The sequence below is a fragment of the Simochromis diagramma genome, unplaced genomic scaffold (assembly GCF_900408965.1).
Source record: "Simochromis diagramma unplaced genomic scaffold, fSimDia1.1 OVJJ01000293.1, whole genome shotgun sequence".
In the NCBI taxonomy this organism is placed as follows: Eukaryota; Metazoa; Chordata; class Actinopteri; order Cichliformes; family Cichlidae; genus Simochromis; species Simochromis diagramma.
In genome coordinates, this window is record NW_024386801.1 from 10,489,035 (window position 1) to 10,507,783 (window position 18,749).

The 18,749-nt window shown below is 41.3% G+C and overlaps 2 protein-coding genes across 4 annotated transcripts in view; one reads left to right on the plus strand and one right to left on the minus strand.

The window, feature by feature from the left end:
* scaper (S-phase cyclin A-associated protein in the ER) overlaps positions 1-11,345 on the plus strand; it is a 57,617-nt gene extending 46,272 nt beyond the window's left edge. For all 3 annotated transcript variants that reach the window (XM_040025706.1, XM_040025708.1, XM_040025707.1), the window contains 6 exons: positions 254-409; positions 2,498-2,732; positions 4,123-4,272; positions 9,739-9,930; positions 10,791-10,839; positions 11,117-11,345. In XM_040025706.1, coding sequence (XP_039881640.1) covers positions 254-409; positions 2,498-2,732; positions 4,123-4,272; positions 9,739-9,930; positions 10,791-10,839; positions 11,117-11,214 — 880 coding nt within the window. In that variant the 3' untranslated portion in view covers positions 11,215-11,345. The remainder of the gene's footprint in view (positions 1-253; positions 410-2,497; positions 2,733-4,122; positions 4,273-9,738; positions 9,931-10,790; positions 10,840-11,116) is intronic.
* Positions 11,346-11,784: 439 nt separating this feature from the next.
* On the minus strand, positions 11,785-17,591 carry isl2a (ISL LIM homeobox 2a). Its single transcript, XM_040025712.1, has 6 exons — positions 17,207-17,591; positions 16,575-16,764; positions 15,960-16,219; positions 15,326-15,612; positions 14,359-14,526; positions 11,785-13,910 (listed from the first exon to the last, which is right to left on the minus strand). The coding sequence occupies exons 1-6, from the start codon at positions 17,397-17,399 to the stop codon at positions 13,794-13,796; spliced, it is 1,215 nt and encodes a 404-aa protein (XP_039881646.1). The 5' UTR covers positions 17,400-17,591; the 3' UTR covers positions 11,785-13,793.
* Between the last annotated feature and the right edge of the window lie 1,158 nt (positions 17,592-18,749).

Sequence of the window (18,749 nt, forward strand, 5' to 3'; positions counted from 1 at the left end):
AGGGAACATGATCATGAGACCTGTCATTGGCAAAGACAAATTGAAGATATCACAGTAATAGCAGGGGGTGGATGGCTTAGGTGAGGTATTGGCTTTCAGCTGTACCACTGTGAAGGTATGCACAGTAAAGGTCTTTGTTTGCCTGTGCGATTAGCTTTTTACCAAGAATGTTCCCTACTTTTAACTTGTTTTAACATTTAGGGACAAATTGAATAAACCCCGGTATGCATTTTCCTCTCTGTTTGCTTTCCAGCTATGTGGTAAACATGGGGTTGATTGACAAGCTGTACGGCTGCTTCTTGTCAGTCCAAGGTCCTGTAGATGAGCAGCCCAAGATGTCAGCCTTCCTCCAGCAAGCCTCTGCTCTGCTGCACAGCATGTGCAAGCTGTGCTTTGTCGTAACTGGACGGTGAGCCTGTTTCTTACTCGTTACACACCACTCGACATCTTTGTGATCTCTTGATCTTCCTCTGACAATCAGTACACACACCTCTCTGTACAAGTAATGACAGAGGCTGAGTCACTGTCTGTGTTTTCTTTTTTTGCTTTTTGTTTTTTTTTTTTGGACTGTCAAAAGGATCCATAAAAACGGCTCTCTTTGTTACTCAAACAAATCTGTCGTTCCTCTGCAATCAGCCAGCAGGTCATTCACTCCAGTCAGCAAGCTGGCTAAGCTGTCGTTATTGAAGATGGAGATAGGCATCTACTTGACCCAGTGCTCTGTCACTCACCATAAACCTTAGCCTGCAGTGTAGGGGGAGCCCACCCACATGTGCTACGGTGACCTCTACTCAAAGAGATTCAGTGGCGCCGCTGACGGAGGCTAAGCATACTATCACACCAAAGGACATCAGTGCCACAGTTTTTGACTTTAAAGGGAAAAAGGGGACCGTAATAACATAAATATCAGAATAATATTCAAAATGACATTTTAAATGCAATTTGACATCCCAAATCTAAGTAGCAGTGTTGTCTAAACAAACTTAACATTTTCAGTGTCAGACACTGTGTTGCTATACCTTGCCAGCTATAATGTGCTGCAGTATTAATAACCAGTTGCTTCACACTGCAGTGCCAAAGAACAGCTAGAACTCTGGATGACACTGAATATTTGTGAGAAAACGGTGTTTAATGACACTAAAAGCAGCAACCGGTGAGCTCTGTCCCGCGACGGCTATCTTTGTGTCATGCAGAAGAGTGCTCATGGGGTAGTGGGATATTTGTGCCATGCCAGTTGCTGTGTCAGGGGATTATAATGGCATTACGAGGCTGTGTTCTTGCCTAGCAGCATATTTCACACAAAGCCTGTTGGCTAACATCAAGTATCAGCATGCACTGTAGGTTCCATCCAAAGGTCACACACCCTCCATTCTGCATGGCTGCAAATCATAGCGGGTGCTGCTGCAGGAGTCTTAAATTGTCTCTGTGCGAGCCTAGGGTTTTCACTGGAGTCATCCGCATTGCAACGGAGAGTCTTGAAAAACATTACTGCAGTAATTACTTTCTTTTCTTTTTTCATTTTAAAGATTGCAGTAATTTTGATGATTATCTCCTGTAGTGGTTTCTCAAGTCAAGTCTCAGATTGGGTTTTATGACGTTTTTACTTTTAAAAACCTAAACCAACAAACTGTTTAATTCTTATGATGCTTTTGTCCTGCTTTGATCTACTTGCCTGCCTGCCAAGATTATCTTGTAATTTTATTATTTTTTTTAAATTTATTTTTATATTAAATGCAAGTATAACAAAAACAGTGCGTTGCCAGTCCCCTTAACCAACACGGTAACGTCTTTGTTGAGCCAAACAAACCCGAGACAGACTCTGAGTAAATGTACTAGAGCGCTCAGCACCTTGTCAGCCAACTCACTGCAGTCTACCAGCTTGAAATCACTGCCATGAGCTTCACATCGCGGTATTGCTGTGTTTACTGTAGGAGGAGTGCGAGGGAAAGGGCTAATCTTGAATCTTGAAGGTCCCCCTCCTTAGCTAATCTGGCTGTCAGTTTATGGTACTTATTAAGTCAAAAATGAAGCAGCTTGGAAGCTTCTTGCATGCAACAAAATGAAAAAGTGTTATTCCATGAATAAACCAGAGGCACACAAATGGCAGGAGATGAACTTGAGAGCTGCTGTGTGATCCAGCCGGGTAATATACAGCACATTTCAAACTTGGTGCTCTTCCACTCGCCCCAGTCAGGTAATCCAGCAGCGTTAACAGCGTAGTATCTCTTATCTAAAGGAAAATCTTTTTTAAGCTTGTGTCTGGTGAGTAAATCAAGAAGCTGCCGAGGTCTGAGCTGTGTTTTGTCTCCTTAGTTTGGGGATGTGGCATCAGCTGCAGAAAAGAACAAAATATTTAAAGTATTTCCTAAAGTATTGTGTAATGTGTTCCAGTATGATTGTCGTTCTATTTGTCAGTGTTCTTCCCCATCGATTTATTTTAGTTTTGTGTTTTTGTATTTTTGTTTCTGAGCATACAGTTGCATGTCTTCCTCTTTAGTGCTCCCAGTATATTCGACAATAAACGCCAGGACCCAACTGGACTGACGGCACTCTTGCAGTCGACAGACTTGGTAGGGGTGGTGCACACCCTGTATTGTATCCTGCTTCACAGTTTCTTGCCAGAGTCTGCTTGCCAGAGTCAGGAGCCCTACGGCCCTGGGGTCATCCAGGTGGCTTTACAAGGCATCCGCTTCCTCAACAGTTTTGCCCTTCTTGACCTGTCTGCCTTCCAGGTAAAATGATAAAATGTATTCTGATTCCTTTTTATTTATTAATAGAGATTTTGCACATTGTTGACAGTTACATAATATAAATATAAAGCAGTAGAATATTTAAATGACCTAAAAGTGCCCTGGATTTAATAAATCCGTGTATATCATCAGCTGAGTGTTAGTATATTTCCATTATAAGACTTTACTCTCCCCATGACAAAGATGACCTGTGCACATAAACACAGGTACCCTTTGACACCCCCCCATCCCCAGGTCATTTTTTGGGGGGGTTGAATAGAGCAGTAAGGGTCAGCAGTTAGAACAGAAAGCGAGTGATTATCACTGTATGCAGGGCCATACATTACCCAGCGCGAGGAGGGGAGGGCGACAGCTTCACTGTGCTAAGTCACCGCATAGACTGAAAGCCAGAAGAGTGAGCGAGAATGCTGTTAATTATCTTAATGTCTTGTGGTAATTACTTTGAAGCAGCTTCCTCTCACTGACCCGCCATATTCAGGCAACTCAAAACAGCTGGAAATGAAAGCGTTTTACTGTCGTAGTTTTATGAACATTTTAAATAATGTGTGGTTTCTGGTTTTTGGTTGGTTTTTTGGTTTTTTAAGAAGAAGAAAAAAAAGCCATGAGTTGTAATCACCTCATGTCTTGCATTACCGCTCTGCAACAGCTAGTACATAATATACTTGAAATGGATGGTTGATCTGCATTGAGGCTATTGTTCAGGCTCAGTTTGCAACCACATAAGCTCTCAGTGCTGTGTTTAGAAGGGAATTTCACAAGAATTCAGTCAGTATAAATATAACTGGGTTATACAGTTAGTTGCATTTTGGCAGAAAAATGCAGCAACAAACTTTCAAGTCATTGTTAGGAAAACCTCATCAAAAAGAGTAAAAGAGCCTGTTTTTGTTTGAATGCAGTGCCGTTCACTATTATTTTCCAGTTTTCTTTTTTGTTTTTTCTTTTTTTTAATCTAAATTTATTTTTTTTTGCTAAATATAGTTTGTTTCATGACACAAAACCTGAATTCACTTTCCTATTTTTTTATTTAATTCATTTATTTTTTTATTATGTATAAAGGCTAACACAACCAAGCTTGTAGTGCAACATGTGATGATCTTATAGCGCTTTGTCACGCTGACATGTTTAATAAATACTGTCTGCTGGCAGCTAATAGTATGTCATTTCAGTGTGGGATCGGGGTGTTTTACGGCCAGACCCCCTTTGATTTGCTTATACACGTACACCAAGTTTGTTCCCACCAACAAAACATATATAACCTTTTATTACTGTGTGTTGTAATTGTTGTAAAAGCTCTTTACAATAACAGTCGTAGTCAGTTTACATCTAAATTACCTGTGATGCACGCTGACGTGCTTTTTCTGTGACCTGTCAGTCCGTTCTAGGGGCAGAGGGCCTGTCTCTAGCTTTCCGACACATCGTCAGCTCCCTGCTCTGGTACTGTACCCAGCAATCATCTGAAGAGCTGCTGCACGAAGTCATCATCTGTGTGGGATACTTCACCGTTAACCATCCCGACAACCAGGTAAACTAGCTTGAACCTAAGATACACTGGCACACCATATTTAATTGTGTTGTAAACCAAGCTACTCTTCACATAAACACTGCACATATATATATATATTTTGTTTATCATAAAGGGAGAAGTAACTTTGTCTTTTTTTTTTTTTTTTTTTTTTTTTTTGACATCTAGTTTTTACTGTTCATAGATGAGGCATTTAAGAAAAGAAAATCTTGTTGGAAAATTTGTGTTTGGAGTCCTTCAGAAGACGTTAAGAAGTTATTAGTTTTATTTTGGATTATGAGATCATCATATGATTTTCTTGATTTATTTCTTGCCATCTATTTGTTCAGATTGCTTTTTGTATCTGATGAAAACTAAAATCTGTAATTTTTTTTTAAATGATTACCTATTTAGCACTAAAACTGATGAGCATCATTTAACCTCTACTTGATCCTGTTAATCGCTTATAAAACTTGCAACAGATTTTCTGTTATTTGTCAGCTAATTAGATATTTCCACACTAGTTACATTTATTGCTCACACTTGTTCAAAGACTGGTGATAATCATCTTACTGTTGTTCTTCTCGTGTATAATTGGTCAGGGGTTTAAAAAGGATGTCGTTTTGTAATTGTAACATAAAGCACCTCTTTAAAGATTCACGCCTTGGCACTTTCCTGGTTTTGGTCCGCGTGTCGTCTATTGTCCCACAGAGCGACCTATTGTTCGCTCCTTTTAAAAGCGGGGCTGTGTGCTGGTCCTGGTGTTACAACTACTTAGGGGGCTCTGTGGAAGTGAGCAGGATGCGATGGTGCAGACCTGGCTGCTGTGTAATTGGCTGTCATGCATGGCCCGTCTACCGGCCCCCTGATTAGTCGTGCTACAGTTGGCTGGCCTTTGATTATGCTAAGCCTGTCTCACACAGGCAGCAGCCACCGCTTCAGTCTACACCCACACTGTTACAATCAGCCCCTATCACAACAATTTATGGGCTGGTTACAGATTTTAATGTGCCGTTTTTTCTTTTTCTTTTTTTACTTCTAATTAAAGGTGCCTCCAGTGTATGTGCTACTTTGGATAGTAGCAGAGGGCAAACCCCAATTTAATTATTCTGATGTACACAATTTGCATTTGTTGGACATTGTAGCTCCAGTTTGCATATTATTTTGACTAATTAAGCATTAACCGTTTGATAGACTGTTTGTCTTTGCACAGCCACAGCGATGATAACAAAGCACATGTAATCCCATATTTTATTAAAACATTTGCATGATGCTAATTTGATGCAAAAACTTCCTTCACAACCTGGAAGCTGACTGAACTTACCTTGCATTTGGATCTTTAAAAGAAAAAAAAAAACACACACACACACATTTGTGTATAGATTGTCAGGAAACAAGATCCCTCACAACCTTCGCACAGAGTTGATCTTTGCCAGTGGTCCAGTTCCTGGAATGCGTCCATTCAGTTCTGCACCAAAGATGGATGGCGTTAAGGAGAATATTTAGAGCAGCTTGAGCTTTTCTCAAGCTAATGTAAGCACTGGCAGAACACAAAAGCGGCCCAACCCAAGGCCTGTGCGGTCACAGAGACTGCTGATTCACTGTCAGCACACCAGCTTTTGTTTATATATATGCTCTAGAAATAAAGCTGCTCATAAAAAGCAGAACTTTGAAGCAGCCCCTTTACATAGTGATATATTCCCTCTGCTCTGGGGGGGCATGAATAATTCACCTTGTCACACAAAAAGCCATTGGGAGAGTGACATATGTAGGGTTGTGTGTTTTCATAAGTGTGTCCCTGCTTACGGGGGCCACCGAGTCATGTAGCCATGTGTTTCATTGTCTGCTGCTTGTGTCTGTAAAGAATTTTTGACACAAAAAAAGGACAAAAGTGAAATCTGTTTTGTAGCTGACTGACATGAAACTGTATTTCCTTTTTCACCAGAGAGATGCACTGTTAATCTCCGTGTCTTTAATACATTAATCCGTAGTGATGATGTTGGATCTTAAGCTGACGGGCAGTAATTATAAACTGGTGACATGTTAACCCACCTGACTCCTGCTCGCCTTTTAGAAAGACAAAGCAATTTTAGAGTGTGGAAATCTTAAGAATACAGCACATGGAAAATTGCCACACACACGCAAGCAAAGGAAGCCACACACAAGTGCTGTCAACACACACAGCGGGTCTGATTTCAGGTACTGTATGGATGTTTCACTCTGGAGGCATCTGAGAGCACCTAATTTTTCTGTGCTTATATTTCATAAACGGTTGTTTTTATACCAGTAGCCTTTACATGAGCTATGGATTGTCTCTAGACTGCACACACACACACACACACACACACACACCTCCTGAGCTCATCATTCTCTGTGGGGTCAGTCTTCTTCTTCCCATTCTCTTTGAGGGCGTTTCCTCTGCCCCGCAGGCCCACACCAGGCTTTAGGCCTGTAATTCCTGTTAACCTGATGTTGAAACTCTTCCTTCAGCAGTCCATTACTGCCAAGACAACCAAGCCCTTACTGCCTGCAGGGTAAGTGCAGCTCGTGCAGACCATGGGGAGCCAGCAGCGGGAAATGCACACTCTGTATCACCCAGCAGAGTAAACAGAGGCAGAGAGAGACACAGACATGCATACACACTCCACTAACTGGCAGAAGAGTGCCCGATTGTTAGCTCAGTCCATGATTTACACCCAGCTCCGGGGGTGAAGCACAGGTCCAGCTGATTTTAAGTGAAGCTGAGGATATTTTTATTCCCGCGGGCCTTTCAGTGAGGAGTTTCCATTTGTCTGTAACACTGTTGTCATGCTAGCTTCAGTGCAGAATTATCACTGGGTAAATCTGGGATGGGATGACAGCGGCAACTCATAAATAAAGTGTTATTGAGCTTTATTGTGTAAACGGTGAGCTCGTTTTTGAAACGACTGACAGTTACCTTAAACATCAAGTTGGAGCATTTTTGTCAGTGTCTGCGGCTAACGTCCAATTGTCCAGAGGAAGTTTACACAGCGTCCTGCACACATCCCCATCAGCCATTGTAACTGCTGTAAAAAAGCACTAAACACTTATTTGAGAAACTTTGCTTTATGTGGTCTGTTGTGCTGCTTTTCTTATCAGTAAAGGAGTCCCACTGAATCTGGTTTATATTGTGGCTTTAAGTGTCAGATATATGACCCCACTCTGGCTCTGGTTCCTCCTGAGGTGTTTGGAAATGCATCCACAGTTGTGACATTACAAATTTAATCAGTAAGAAATAAATGCCAACCTCATCCATACAGGCTATTTATGTTATTTGAGAAGTGTACTGTATTGTGAGACTGTATAATTACAATCTTTCTTTTTTTTTTTTCCTTTTCTCCTTTAAACTGTGGTTTCAGCTTTGACGCTGGCTTTTTCCCAGGAATTTGTTTGTTTCAGAACATTAACTTTACACACTTGTTGTTGTCATTGTGACCAGTGAGGAAGTTATGTAATGGAGCATCATAAAAACATTTTTTTCAAAGGCCATGTCTCTGAACTTAAGAAAGACCAGAGCAGCCAGGACACTTGAGGTTTTACAGGGCCTGCGTTATACGTGGACCAGACGCAGAGATTCACATGCTTGTTGTTAGTTTTATGACGTCGAGCTTTTGCGCCGCTGATACTTCAGCTATGCCAGGAGAAGTAATGCTAAAGCATAATCTTTAGCTGGAAGCCATTTCAGACTCCGGTGCCGCTCTTCACCTGGTAGAGGTGCGGAAAGTTGGCAGGCGACTCTGTTCTTTTACCTCCAGGCTGTCGCTGCCACCAGGCTGTGTTTTATGCCTTTTCTGCGTCAGGCACTTGAAGTTGGACAATTTGTTTAGGCAGCTGAAGATGGAATTGTGCGTAGTGGAGGATTATGAGATCCCTGGGTGATTTGTGTGTTGGATCACCTTAGAACTCCTGCTCAAACATCCAGTACTTGCTGCGGTGTTAAATTATGATACCCCAACATGCTCTGTGTTAATAAACAATAACGAAGAGATGCTTTAGCTTTTGCATAATCATAGCTTTGGCTTTCGGATGAATACGAGTGCATAAATTTCCACGCCCTTGTTTCCAGTTTTATCTTCAGGCAGCGTTGCAACACAAAAGATAAAATGTAGGCTTTAATGGAAGAAGTAGCAATAAAATACTAAATCTAGACCCTGTGAAAATAAGCAGCCCTACATGTAGAAACAACCAGAACCTAACTTTTTGCTTTTTTTTTTTTTTTTTTGCTTTCGTCAATGGATTGATATGTCTGGGTCCCCAAATTCCTTAGGGGAAGAAAAGTGAGTGAAAAGTGTTGCGGATACTGAGAGAAGGTTTTCAGTGATATAGTAATACACACCAGTGCACACATGATTTGCGTGCTCTCTCCCAGTGCTTACATTTCAGGTTGACAAATTCACTGCTTCTGCCCTTTTCAAGGACTTGTGTTACCTTAAAGTTCAGACTGTCCATATGGATTCTTTAAACAAATGATGATGGGGGAATGACACTGTTTTGTGTCCCTTTGAACTCCGCTGTAGAGGCCAGCTCTGAGAACCTTCACCTTGAACAGATAAAAAGCAATGAATTATCGCTTTGTTTATCCGGCTGCTCGAACTCAAAGTGCATTATCAAAGGAGAAACCAATGGAAGAGTATTACAGAGAGTATTTTTAAAATCTTGTAAATCTTGTGAATTTATGTCACTGGGACTCGTGGACCTCTCCTTGCCCTTCTGGTTTCCATTGGCGCGGAGTCTGTACCTGTAAAGCAACATGGGATGTTTTTCCAGCCAGGCTTTAACAGGCTGACCTTCCCGGCTTTCGACCACGTGCTGATGGTCCTGTCGAGCTTAGGGGCGATGACCAGAGCATTAGCCGGAGACCCCTCTCTTTGCAGCAGCCACCTTTCTAATCAAATGAGGCTGCGAGTGATTTGGTTTTAATACTGGTGGTCCGGATGTAAGAATGACTGGCTGTGATGGAGAGCAGGATGTCAGCCTGGTGAAAATGCCATTAATGGTATTGCTCATTTCTTAAAGTGGGGGTGGCCAAGCTGTCGGTGGAGCCTGCCTTTCACACGCCACCCCACCCTGTTGCCCTGTTAATGCTCTCTCAACCTGAGCTTCACTCCTTCACTGATTCCCTCCTGCTTTCGCGTTGCCTAAAGACCTTAACGCGAAACTCGAAAGTGACGTTTTAGTCACAAACGATAACATCGCTTCACATTTCTCGTTTCCCCTCGTGCATGTTACAGCAGCTCCGCTATAACCGTTTTTGCAACAAAACATCCCATCATTGTTTTATAGCCTGTGATTGTGTCATGGGAGGCTGTGCCCCCCACCGCCCCCAGGTCTCCTCCTAATAGCTGTTGGTGTGTTGTTTTTAGTGGCAGATTTACATGTGGGAGGTGTACAGGGCGTTGATTTACAACCAGCAGTGCCACCGACTGGCTCGGTGACTGACTATCCCCCGCTCCCTGTGTGTTCCAGGTGATAGTGCAATCTGGCCGCCAGCCCAGCGTACTGCAGAAACTGTGTCAGCTGCCCTTCCAGTACTTTAGCCACCCACGCCTCATCAGAGTACTCTTTCCCTCGCTCATCTCGGCCTGCTACAACAACCCTGAGAACAAGGTCATCCTGCAGCAGGAGATGAGCTGCGTGCTGCTGGCCAGATTCATTCAGGTAAATATAGAAACATTGTCACACTTGTACCGTGCTTTGTAAAAACACTTAAATACACAATTGTTGATCACCACTATGTGTTGGGATATATACATTTAGCACTAATTGCTCTTTAGCATCAGTGTTTGTATAAAAACGTAAAGTATATTCCAACATGTAGGGCATAAATTCCTCTTAGAGATGCAGGCTTAATTAAACTGTATGAGTGATTTGTATGTTTCTCAAAATAAGAGTAGTAAACATACACACACATAACATCTGAACCTTATATCAGTCCATCTGTTTGATTTCTTGTGAAGAGGAATTTGCAGAAATGCGGAAAGTATTATAAATGAGTCCAGTCTTCTAAATAGAGCATCCACACCCAGTTAATCTCATTCACACTATAAGGAAGCCCCTGTGCATCAGCTGATTGACGACTGCTCATCCAGGCCCCGGTGAATCAGTAACAGGCCGGGCTTTACAAAGACAAACGGTTTCCTTCACACTGGATTTACCTGCCACTGGTTCACCTCCCAGTAAACAGCTTGTCTCCTTCATCTTCCTCCTGACAACAAGCCCCCTCACCTCTCTGCAAGCTCCACTGTTTAGACACAGATTAACTTCCATTCAGAGGGAGACAAGCTATTGTCACGTCTTTCAAACAAAGCAATAACGCATGGCGTCTCGCCCCGCTGCCCTCATCTCTGTGTTAACCTCAGGAACATTCCTCAGAGTGGAACGATTTAATCCGGAGTGGCTTAGCTTACTGAGTAAATTGCAACGAGAACATTTTTTATTTTAATTGATTCAGATATTACTCATATTGCATAATCTGCAGTACACTGTATGATGATACTAAAGCCTCTGTATTCTCTTAGGATTGTGCATCAGAGGAGAAGGATTCAGACAATAAACCAAGTAAAACGGGTAAGTTCTTTAGTTTAGTTCAGTAAATTTTTAGTTGTGTAGAAATATTTTAATATCATGGGGTGGTTAAAACCATATCTGCAATTAGTTTGATCTGTTTTGTTATAACAGCTGGGATAGGCTCCAGCGCCCCCCGCGACCCTGAAAAGGATAAGCGGAAGTGAATGGATGGATGGATGGATTAATAAAAATGTCTTCGTGAAGAATTTCAGCACCCACTTGTTTTTGTGAAATTCTACACTGGGTTTTAAAAGGATTTCTGTTTTTCTGTCTACAGTTTTTCAGCCACTGGATTTCTGTGAACTGTCCAACCGCTTTCCAAGAGATCAGTGGGATTCAGCGCTGCAGTTTTTCCTCAAAAAGCAGGAGGACTGATGGAGCTGCAAACGTGATGACAAAGCACTGTATTAATCGTTAGAAAAGACACTAAGATGTGGAGATGTTTTCAGCTATTTTTTTGTTTTTGCACATGAGTAAAAGATATGCTGTTCAAACTGTGTCAGATGTACAAGAAAGAAAGAAGCCTTGTATATTTGTGCATCTAGTTTGATTTCTTGAAAGTCATTCTGTTGTTTAAGAGGAATTTGCACAAAATGTCTTATTTGTACATTTCAGTGAGAACATGCACACAACTACTTCATTTAACGTCTAAATAAGCCATTTACTTCTGTTTGTTCCGTTTGTAGACAGTAAAGCTTAAAGCAGTGACCATCTAAACATGAAGTACTTACTTATACTGTAATATATAATTTGCCAAACGTTTTCTTCTATACTGTGTGTGTGTGTGTGTGTGTGTATTATTTGGTTGAATGTGAATTACTAGAATGTTCTGTAGTCTACATAATGCCAGTTTAAAAAAAAAAAAATGCCCTGCCTTGATTCCTGATATGTGTTAAAGGTTCTATTTTTTAAATGTCACATTTTTTTCCTGTTCATTCACTTTTTGTTAGGAGGAACTTACAAATTAATATAATTTATTGAGTTTGTAATCAAAAATAAAACAAATATATGTGATTATGTGGTGTCAGATTTTTTTCTGTGCACAATGAGCAGAGGTATTTAAACTCCATGTCCACCCTTAATTTGGCTTCCTATGGAGTTGGATAATGGTGCCCAATGTGAGCTGTCATTGACGACACATGAGTACATATGAACTGGTTGAGACATATTGAGGTTTTTTGGATCTAGCTGCCCAAATCGAACTACAAGAAGAAAAAACTGAAATGCGGCAATCTACAGGTTAGACTCACTTCATTGTGCGGAAATGCAGTCTTGACATTGTAAGTTTAGGTTGTCCTGATCGGTTACAAGATAATCCCTGTTAAAATCCACAGGTTATATCACCCCATAGCCTTTTTTTAATATTAAACAAATAGTTACCACTGCTGTATCTAATTTGCCACTTTTAAATATTTACCAGCAGGTAACAGGATTGTTCATTTTAATCAGATCTCGTTTCCTTCAGTGATTTTTATTTTTTTATTTTTTTTAAAGAAAAGAAAAGATCCTCCCCGACAAATTGTAGCGGGTGTAGGATGTCAGTGACGGCTTGACCTGTATGCTCTCTTGTCCAGCGGCTATTTGTCGCTCAGGATTCCTACTGGAATGAAAATAAACTCAAGACACGCCAGAATGCGTCCGCAGGCTGGGAGTCCCCTCAGCGCTGCGCGTTTTGTTGTGGGCCCATTCAGCGTATCCTTTGCAGGTGATGCCAGATGTAGATAAGGGGGCCGCCGAAGCCTGTCCTCTGTCTAGACTTGTAGCCTAACCACGGGGATTCACATGGTTGTAATGGTTCACTTTTTTTTTTTTTTTTTTTTTGCACTTTTCCCCCTAAAAAAGCTCGATTTTTATCATTTTATCACCATAACTGGAACATAACATTACGCACAATTTGCTATAAATTTCAGCCCCAGGCTGAGGAGCGCATTAATACTCATATAGCCAGTGTAAACATTCAAAGCCATAAAAACATATCAAGTCAGATTAAAAAAGCCGCAGACTATTGTGTCTCACTCAGTGAACCGTGATACATGTGCCAAATGCCTAATAATAATATATTGTCAACCATCAGTCACTGATCCACTTGGCGCAGAAACGCTAAATATAAGCAGATTCAGTGTTGCAGGCTCCTGCCTCACGGTGTGGAGGTTTGCACCTCTAGAAACAAGAACATGTGTAAAACTGAAAGATTGAACTGGCCGAAGGAGTGTGAGTTTTTCTCTCTTTTTTGCACCACTTTTTTTCCCTGAGCTTTTCCAGATCAATCCCCACTTTAAACAAAGTCACGCTTTATAAGCAGCAGATGCGCTGTCATTTCCCATAAAACTGATTTATTTTCACTGACCATAATTAAAATCTTCTGAATGTTTATGGAACAAATGGATTTTGCATGCAATAATCAGTCAATTTATTGTTAAGTCCAGCCATGTCTGCCTTCAATAATAAATAATAATAACTTATTTTTTTCTGGAGGAACCGCGAACAGCACGCACCTCACTCTTAATCTGTTTCAATAATTTACAATAGTCGATAGTGAACGTGGAAATCATGCACATCTACACAGCTTGTATTTTTTTTCCCCTTTAAAACATACTGTAAGCATTAGCGTTCGGACGTCCAGAGCAGGCTCCCGTGTTTAAATCCCACCATATATTCCCGTTGTGTTCAGTTCAGGTGTGGGCGTTGTGGAGGCAAGGTGTCCCATATATAGCTCGAAAACCAGAATGTCCATGAACAGCTGCGTGTCCTGCCGAAGTGTCATGGGGCAGGAGAGTGGGATCAGATACCTAGATGTACAGGGAACAGTCAGACCTCAAATCCTCCAAAGGGGACTTGAATGAAATGATCCTCCAGCAAAATCCATCCTGGCTGTTATATTCGTTCTTTGAATGTCACTGAGGGTTTTTGCGCAGTCCTGCAGCTCGGTGCCTCCAGCTGATCCCGGTACTTCCTCACGTGTCCACCGGACTCGGCACCATACTGTTCGGAGTGTCCGGCAACTGAGACGACAGAGAGGTCACATCACTGCCCGAGGAGTTCCCCAGAGAGCCCGCTTCAGAGAAAGACACCTGCCAAAAGGGGGAAATAATCAATTCAGCAGAGAAATGTCTTACATTTTTAACAAGACCACATTAGGGAGACTTCAACATGTGTGAATGGAGCATTTAAATATATCTTTATATACACACAGAGAGGGTTTTTTTTCTTTTAAAAACTTAAAAGTATGAAATGAATCCATTTAAAACTATAGGCCCAAATTCCTCGCATAATCTCACGAATCCCCATCTTCGATAAGATGACCGCCAGATCAAGTGACTTGATACACACAAAACATGCATTTTGCGTTTAAATGTCTCCAATCTGATGGATAAAGCCATTTATAACTGTGAATTTTATATAAATGTCTTTCATCACTAAGGTCTCGCTCTTACCCTCCCCCTGTCTGCGCATGTATGTAAGCAGCACCCTTCATGCCAGTTCAACATTTTGAGTATAATTTATGACGTTCAATCCCACCAGTTGTTGGAAAGCAGGCTGGTCGAGATCGGTCTGCAGGGCGAAGTCGCTGAGGGTTTTCCATGGAGGCTGGTAGGACTGCACCTCCACAGGATTCCCCTGCACGGTGTTGTCGTGGCGGATAGGACTGCCTGCCACCAGAGGTGTGCCTGTCAGGCCCTGCAGATTCTATGAGAGAGATTAAAAAAATACAAAATATTCAGTTCAATCAAATATGCGTTAGTCAGCGGATGGATAAAGCTGGGATAAAGGTTAGTGCGCTGTTTGCCGAGTAAAACCTTCCAATCTCAATGTGTTTAAATTATTAGTTTATTTCCTTTGTTACGTTTTGCATTATTATGTTTTGGGGTTTTTTTGTTGGGGTTTTATTTATTTATTTATTTTTTTTGGGGGGGGGGGCGCATTGTTTGTTTGTTTGTTTTTAGCTTATAGCTTATCGTATAAACAAATAGCTAAAACGTAATGGAAATAAATAAAATGCAGCTCATACGCTTTAAAAAATAACAAACTAAAATGCAGGAAATATCCACGTATAATAATAATAATAATAATAATAATAATAATAATAATTTTAACTTGCAAAATAGCAGTATATGGAGCGGTTTCCGTGTTTCAAAGCTTTATTATTATTGTTATTATTTTTTTTAGTTTAATTTACATTTCCTTTACAATTCCGTAAAATAAGATACACTTATTTTAAATGATTTTATTTGTGACTTTCCCCCCTTTTTGTCATTTTTTTTTTATTATCAGCGTTTCTATGAATTTGTTATTGTTATACATTAGTCATGAGCATCAGCACTGCCTTTTCGTGTTATTACTGGGCTTCAGTTGTCCTGCTTTAAATGAAAGTTGCCACGATAAGCTGCTGCGCAGTAGTTACAAAGTAGACTTGTGTTTGTAGGTGTTGAAACGTCAGATTATTTGCAACTGAAAACGTTTGTTTTTCCCCCCCTCGTTTACTCACGGTTTTGTCGTTGTGCTGCTGCTGCTGAAGCTGTTTCATCAGGATGGACTTCTTCTTGTCTTTGCAGCGCTTGTTCTGAAACCAGACGCGGATCACCCTGGGGCTCAGGCCGGTCATCTCCACCAGCTGCTCCTTCATCAGAGCGTCCGGTCTCGGATTGGCATTGTAGCAGGTCCGCAGTGTGTGGAGCTGCTTCTCGTTGAGCACCGTCCGCACTCTGGTGGTCTTCTCGGACGGCTTGTGTACGTGGTTTCGGTGATGTGGAGGGTGCCGGACCGAAACTGGATCTAAGGAGACGGAAAATTTAAAAGTTAAACTAAATAACTGCATGTTTTATTTAAGGGGCAAAAGTAGACAAGCCTTTAAAAAATTCAAATGCCCCATGTCTTATTACAGGTATCACTGTAAACGGTCAAATATACTCCAATGGTATCAACACAATCAATTTAAATATGGAGGCCTATTAATCGTGAAATAGTGAATGTGTCAAAAATAGATTTGGTGTATATACACATAACCGGTTAATAGATACATACAAATGTGAATAATAATACTAATAATACTAATAATAATAATAATAATAATAATAATAATAATAATGTGCCTGGTATGTAAACAATAAGCCAGCTTGTACCTGAGATGTGTAGCGGTCTGTTGTGAATGTTCCCCGGGCTCAGCGGGCTCCCTGCTGAGGCCCTCTCCATCATCAAGCCGTGGTCGGCCCGGCACAGCAGCTCGTCGTCCCGCAGGGAGAACTCGTCCCCCGGCAGGAGGTGTCGGCTGCACACCGAGCACCGAAAGCACTCCATGTGATACACATTGTCCCGGGCTCTCATCACCAGGTCGCTGCTACAGAAGCCCATGTTACACTTTGCACATTTGATGCCAAATAACCTGCAGAGGATCACGGAGATGTGTTGGTCCCATGCATTAATTCTGTATATTTCGTATTATTTATTTGGACTTAAATCTGATGCTGGTCTCACTTCATGATCCTAACAAAACGAGCACTAGCTTAACTGGGCAGGGACAATAATTTTAAGCCCCGAATGTCTATAACTCAAATCAAACTGAGCTCTGGGCTTTAATTAACCTGTGCATTCGCAATTAATATAGCCCATCATGATGGACTTATCATTTTTGCCTCATCCTTTAAAAAATAAATAAAAAATAACCAGTATTTTTAACGGTTTCTTTAAAAAATAGAAAAGGAAAAAAGAAAATCCAGAAAACTCTGCTGACTTACTACCTTGCATAATCTCTTTTACAGTAAGTCTTTCCGTCTCGGACGAAGCAAGTGCAGGTCTCGTCCAGATGCTGGTTGCACTCTGCACACTTGAGGCAGGCTGCGTGCCACTCCAGGTCCGGGGACACTCTCAGGATGTACTGGTCGTGTATCTGACTTCCACAGCCCACACACATTGCGATTCCTGACTTCTCTGTGAAGTGGGAATGCAATAATGCAAGATCGTATGTGCTCTTTTAATCCTCACGACATCCCTTCAAACCCACGCCAAGCTTAAGAAGAGAAACTATTGCGTACATATCACATCAAGCTTGTAGGTTCATTCCAAGAATATTGCTGAATAATTATAATTAGGCCACAGGAGCTAAAAATATCCCCAAGCATAACGACGTGGGTTTAAAAAAATATGACCACCACACACGTTTTTTATAGCCCAGTTATGTTAAAGGTGAGGTGTGAACAGGCTTTGTGAACGGATCTCTTGCAAATTTTTAGGAATTTTCTGCAAGCCTTGAATATTATTAAGAGATTAATCATCAAACCCAGGCGTCTAAACAGCGTCAATGACATAAAAGTCCAAATAAACCCCCTCGCACGCACAAAATAAAGGGGAATTAGAAAGGGAATAATCTTACTTTTTGAATGATCCCCCATATCATCCAAGAAAGAAGTGTTGAGCAGGATATCCACCATACAGGAGGAATAGCCGAGTGCAAGGCGACAGACGGAGGAAGAAGAGGAGCAAAAGGCAGAGGAGACCGTCCCGTCCCGGGCTGGATGATAAACTTGTATTCCTCCTCCGAGAGGTGGAGAGAAAACAAAGATCATCGACCAGTGACGTCTGCAAACCTGGACGTCTGTGGGTCCGGGGAGAGGGTGCCATGCAAATCTCCTCCAAGACCCCCTGCTCTTTCTGTTCTATTGGCTTCTTGGGCTGGTTTTGTGTGCAGGAGGAGCGCGCGCGTGTGTGTGTGTGTGTGTGTGTGTGTGTGTGTGTGTGTGTGTGTGTGTGTGTGTGTGTGTGTGTGTGTGTATGCGATTTTTCTTTTTAATTTTCAAGCAAGTGTGGCTTGGAGACATTATGCAGTTGTTGTATTTTTTTTGTTAGTATTCCTTGCCTTGAAAATGTACACACGGGCCTTATCTCCTCTACTCTTATGTGATTATAATTTTTGCTTCTGCTGTGAGATTTTTGCTATTAAAGCTAGCAGGATGCGTTTAAAGTGATATTGATCTGAAGGTTTAATGAAAACGCAGCCTTAAAGCTAGTTCTTCTTTTGCTTCTTTTTCTTCCTATTTGGTTAAACTGTAGCTGTTTTATGCAAATATCATATAAGGTGGTTTTTCCAACCCTGTCTTCAAGCTGTCATAGTAAGTAATGCTCACATCAGCAGGGAGCCCTCTACTGGATGAAATATAGATCAGCTGAATATCAATCAGCTGGAGAAGTGAAACATAAATCTTGATCGTTGCTTTGGACAGCTCTTGAAGTTTTGCTCTAGTGGAAAAGAAGTCCTATAATAGCAATCTGCAAGGTGTCCTTTATATGTATACCTCAGGTTGAAGGTAGTTCATATCCACCATCCGCCCTAATCAAGCAGCCCTGTGCGCGCTGTTTTTTTTAAACTGTTATTTTATTCATACGGTGATTTTAGCATGCAATTGCTTGTAAGGTGTTCTTGGGTATCTTGAGTTGCACCTATAAATTCAAATAAGAAAAAAAAACGAAGTATTTTTTTTCTTTTTTAAACGTCGATCAGCTGCAAAATCAAAACTAACAGAAAATAATGTTGCAGGCCTGATCCGTGAGGCATGGACAAAGAAACCTTCGGGGAGGTCTTGCATGGTGAGTCCTGCAGTTCAGTGTGTGGCTTCTTTGAGTTTGGTTGGACCTGTTACGGGTTGTGATAAGGGGCGTTTCCAGGGTTTTATCAGTTGGGTGGCACTGGACCAAGAACAAGTCAAGGGGTGCACAGGAAATAGGTATACTGGACACAATTTTGTCATGTGTCTTATAGGTTTATTAAATAAAAATAGGTTCAAATACAAGTTTTTGTTGGAAAATTTTTTGCAAGTGGGCGGAAAATGAAAAAAAAAAAAGAACTGATGATTTTAATGACTTACATATTGCTGGGTTGCAGTTTATCAGTAACACAGTAAGTGATCAATTACTTAATA

Excerpts from the sequence above, each read along its gene's own strand:
- isl2a (XM_040025712.1), bottom strand. The coding sequence starts at position 17,399 with ATGATCTTTGTTTTCTCTCCACCTCTCGGAGGAGGAATACAAGTTTAT. Across the intron at positions 15,613-15,959 it reads CAGACCGCTACACATCTCAG|ATCCAGTTTCGGTCCGGCAC; the intron begins GTACAAGCTGGC and ends CCGTCTCCTTAG. Across the intron at positions 14,527-15,325 it reads AGCAGCACAACGACAAAACC|AATCTGCAGGGCCTGACAGG; the intron begins GTGAGTAAACGA and ends TCTCTCTCATAG.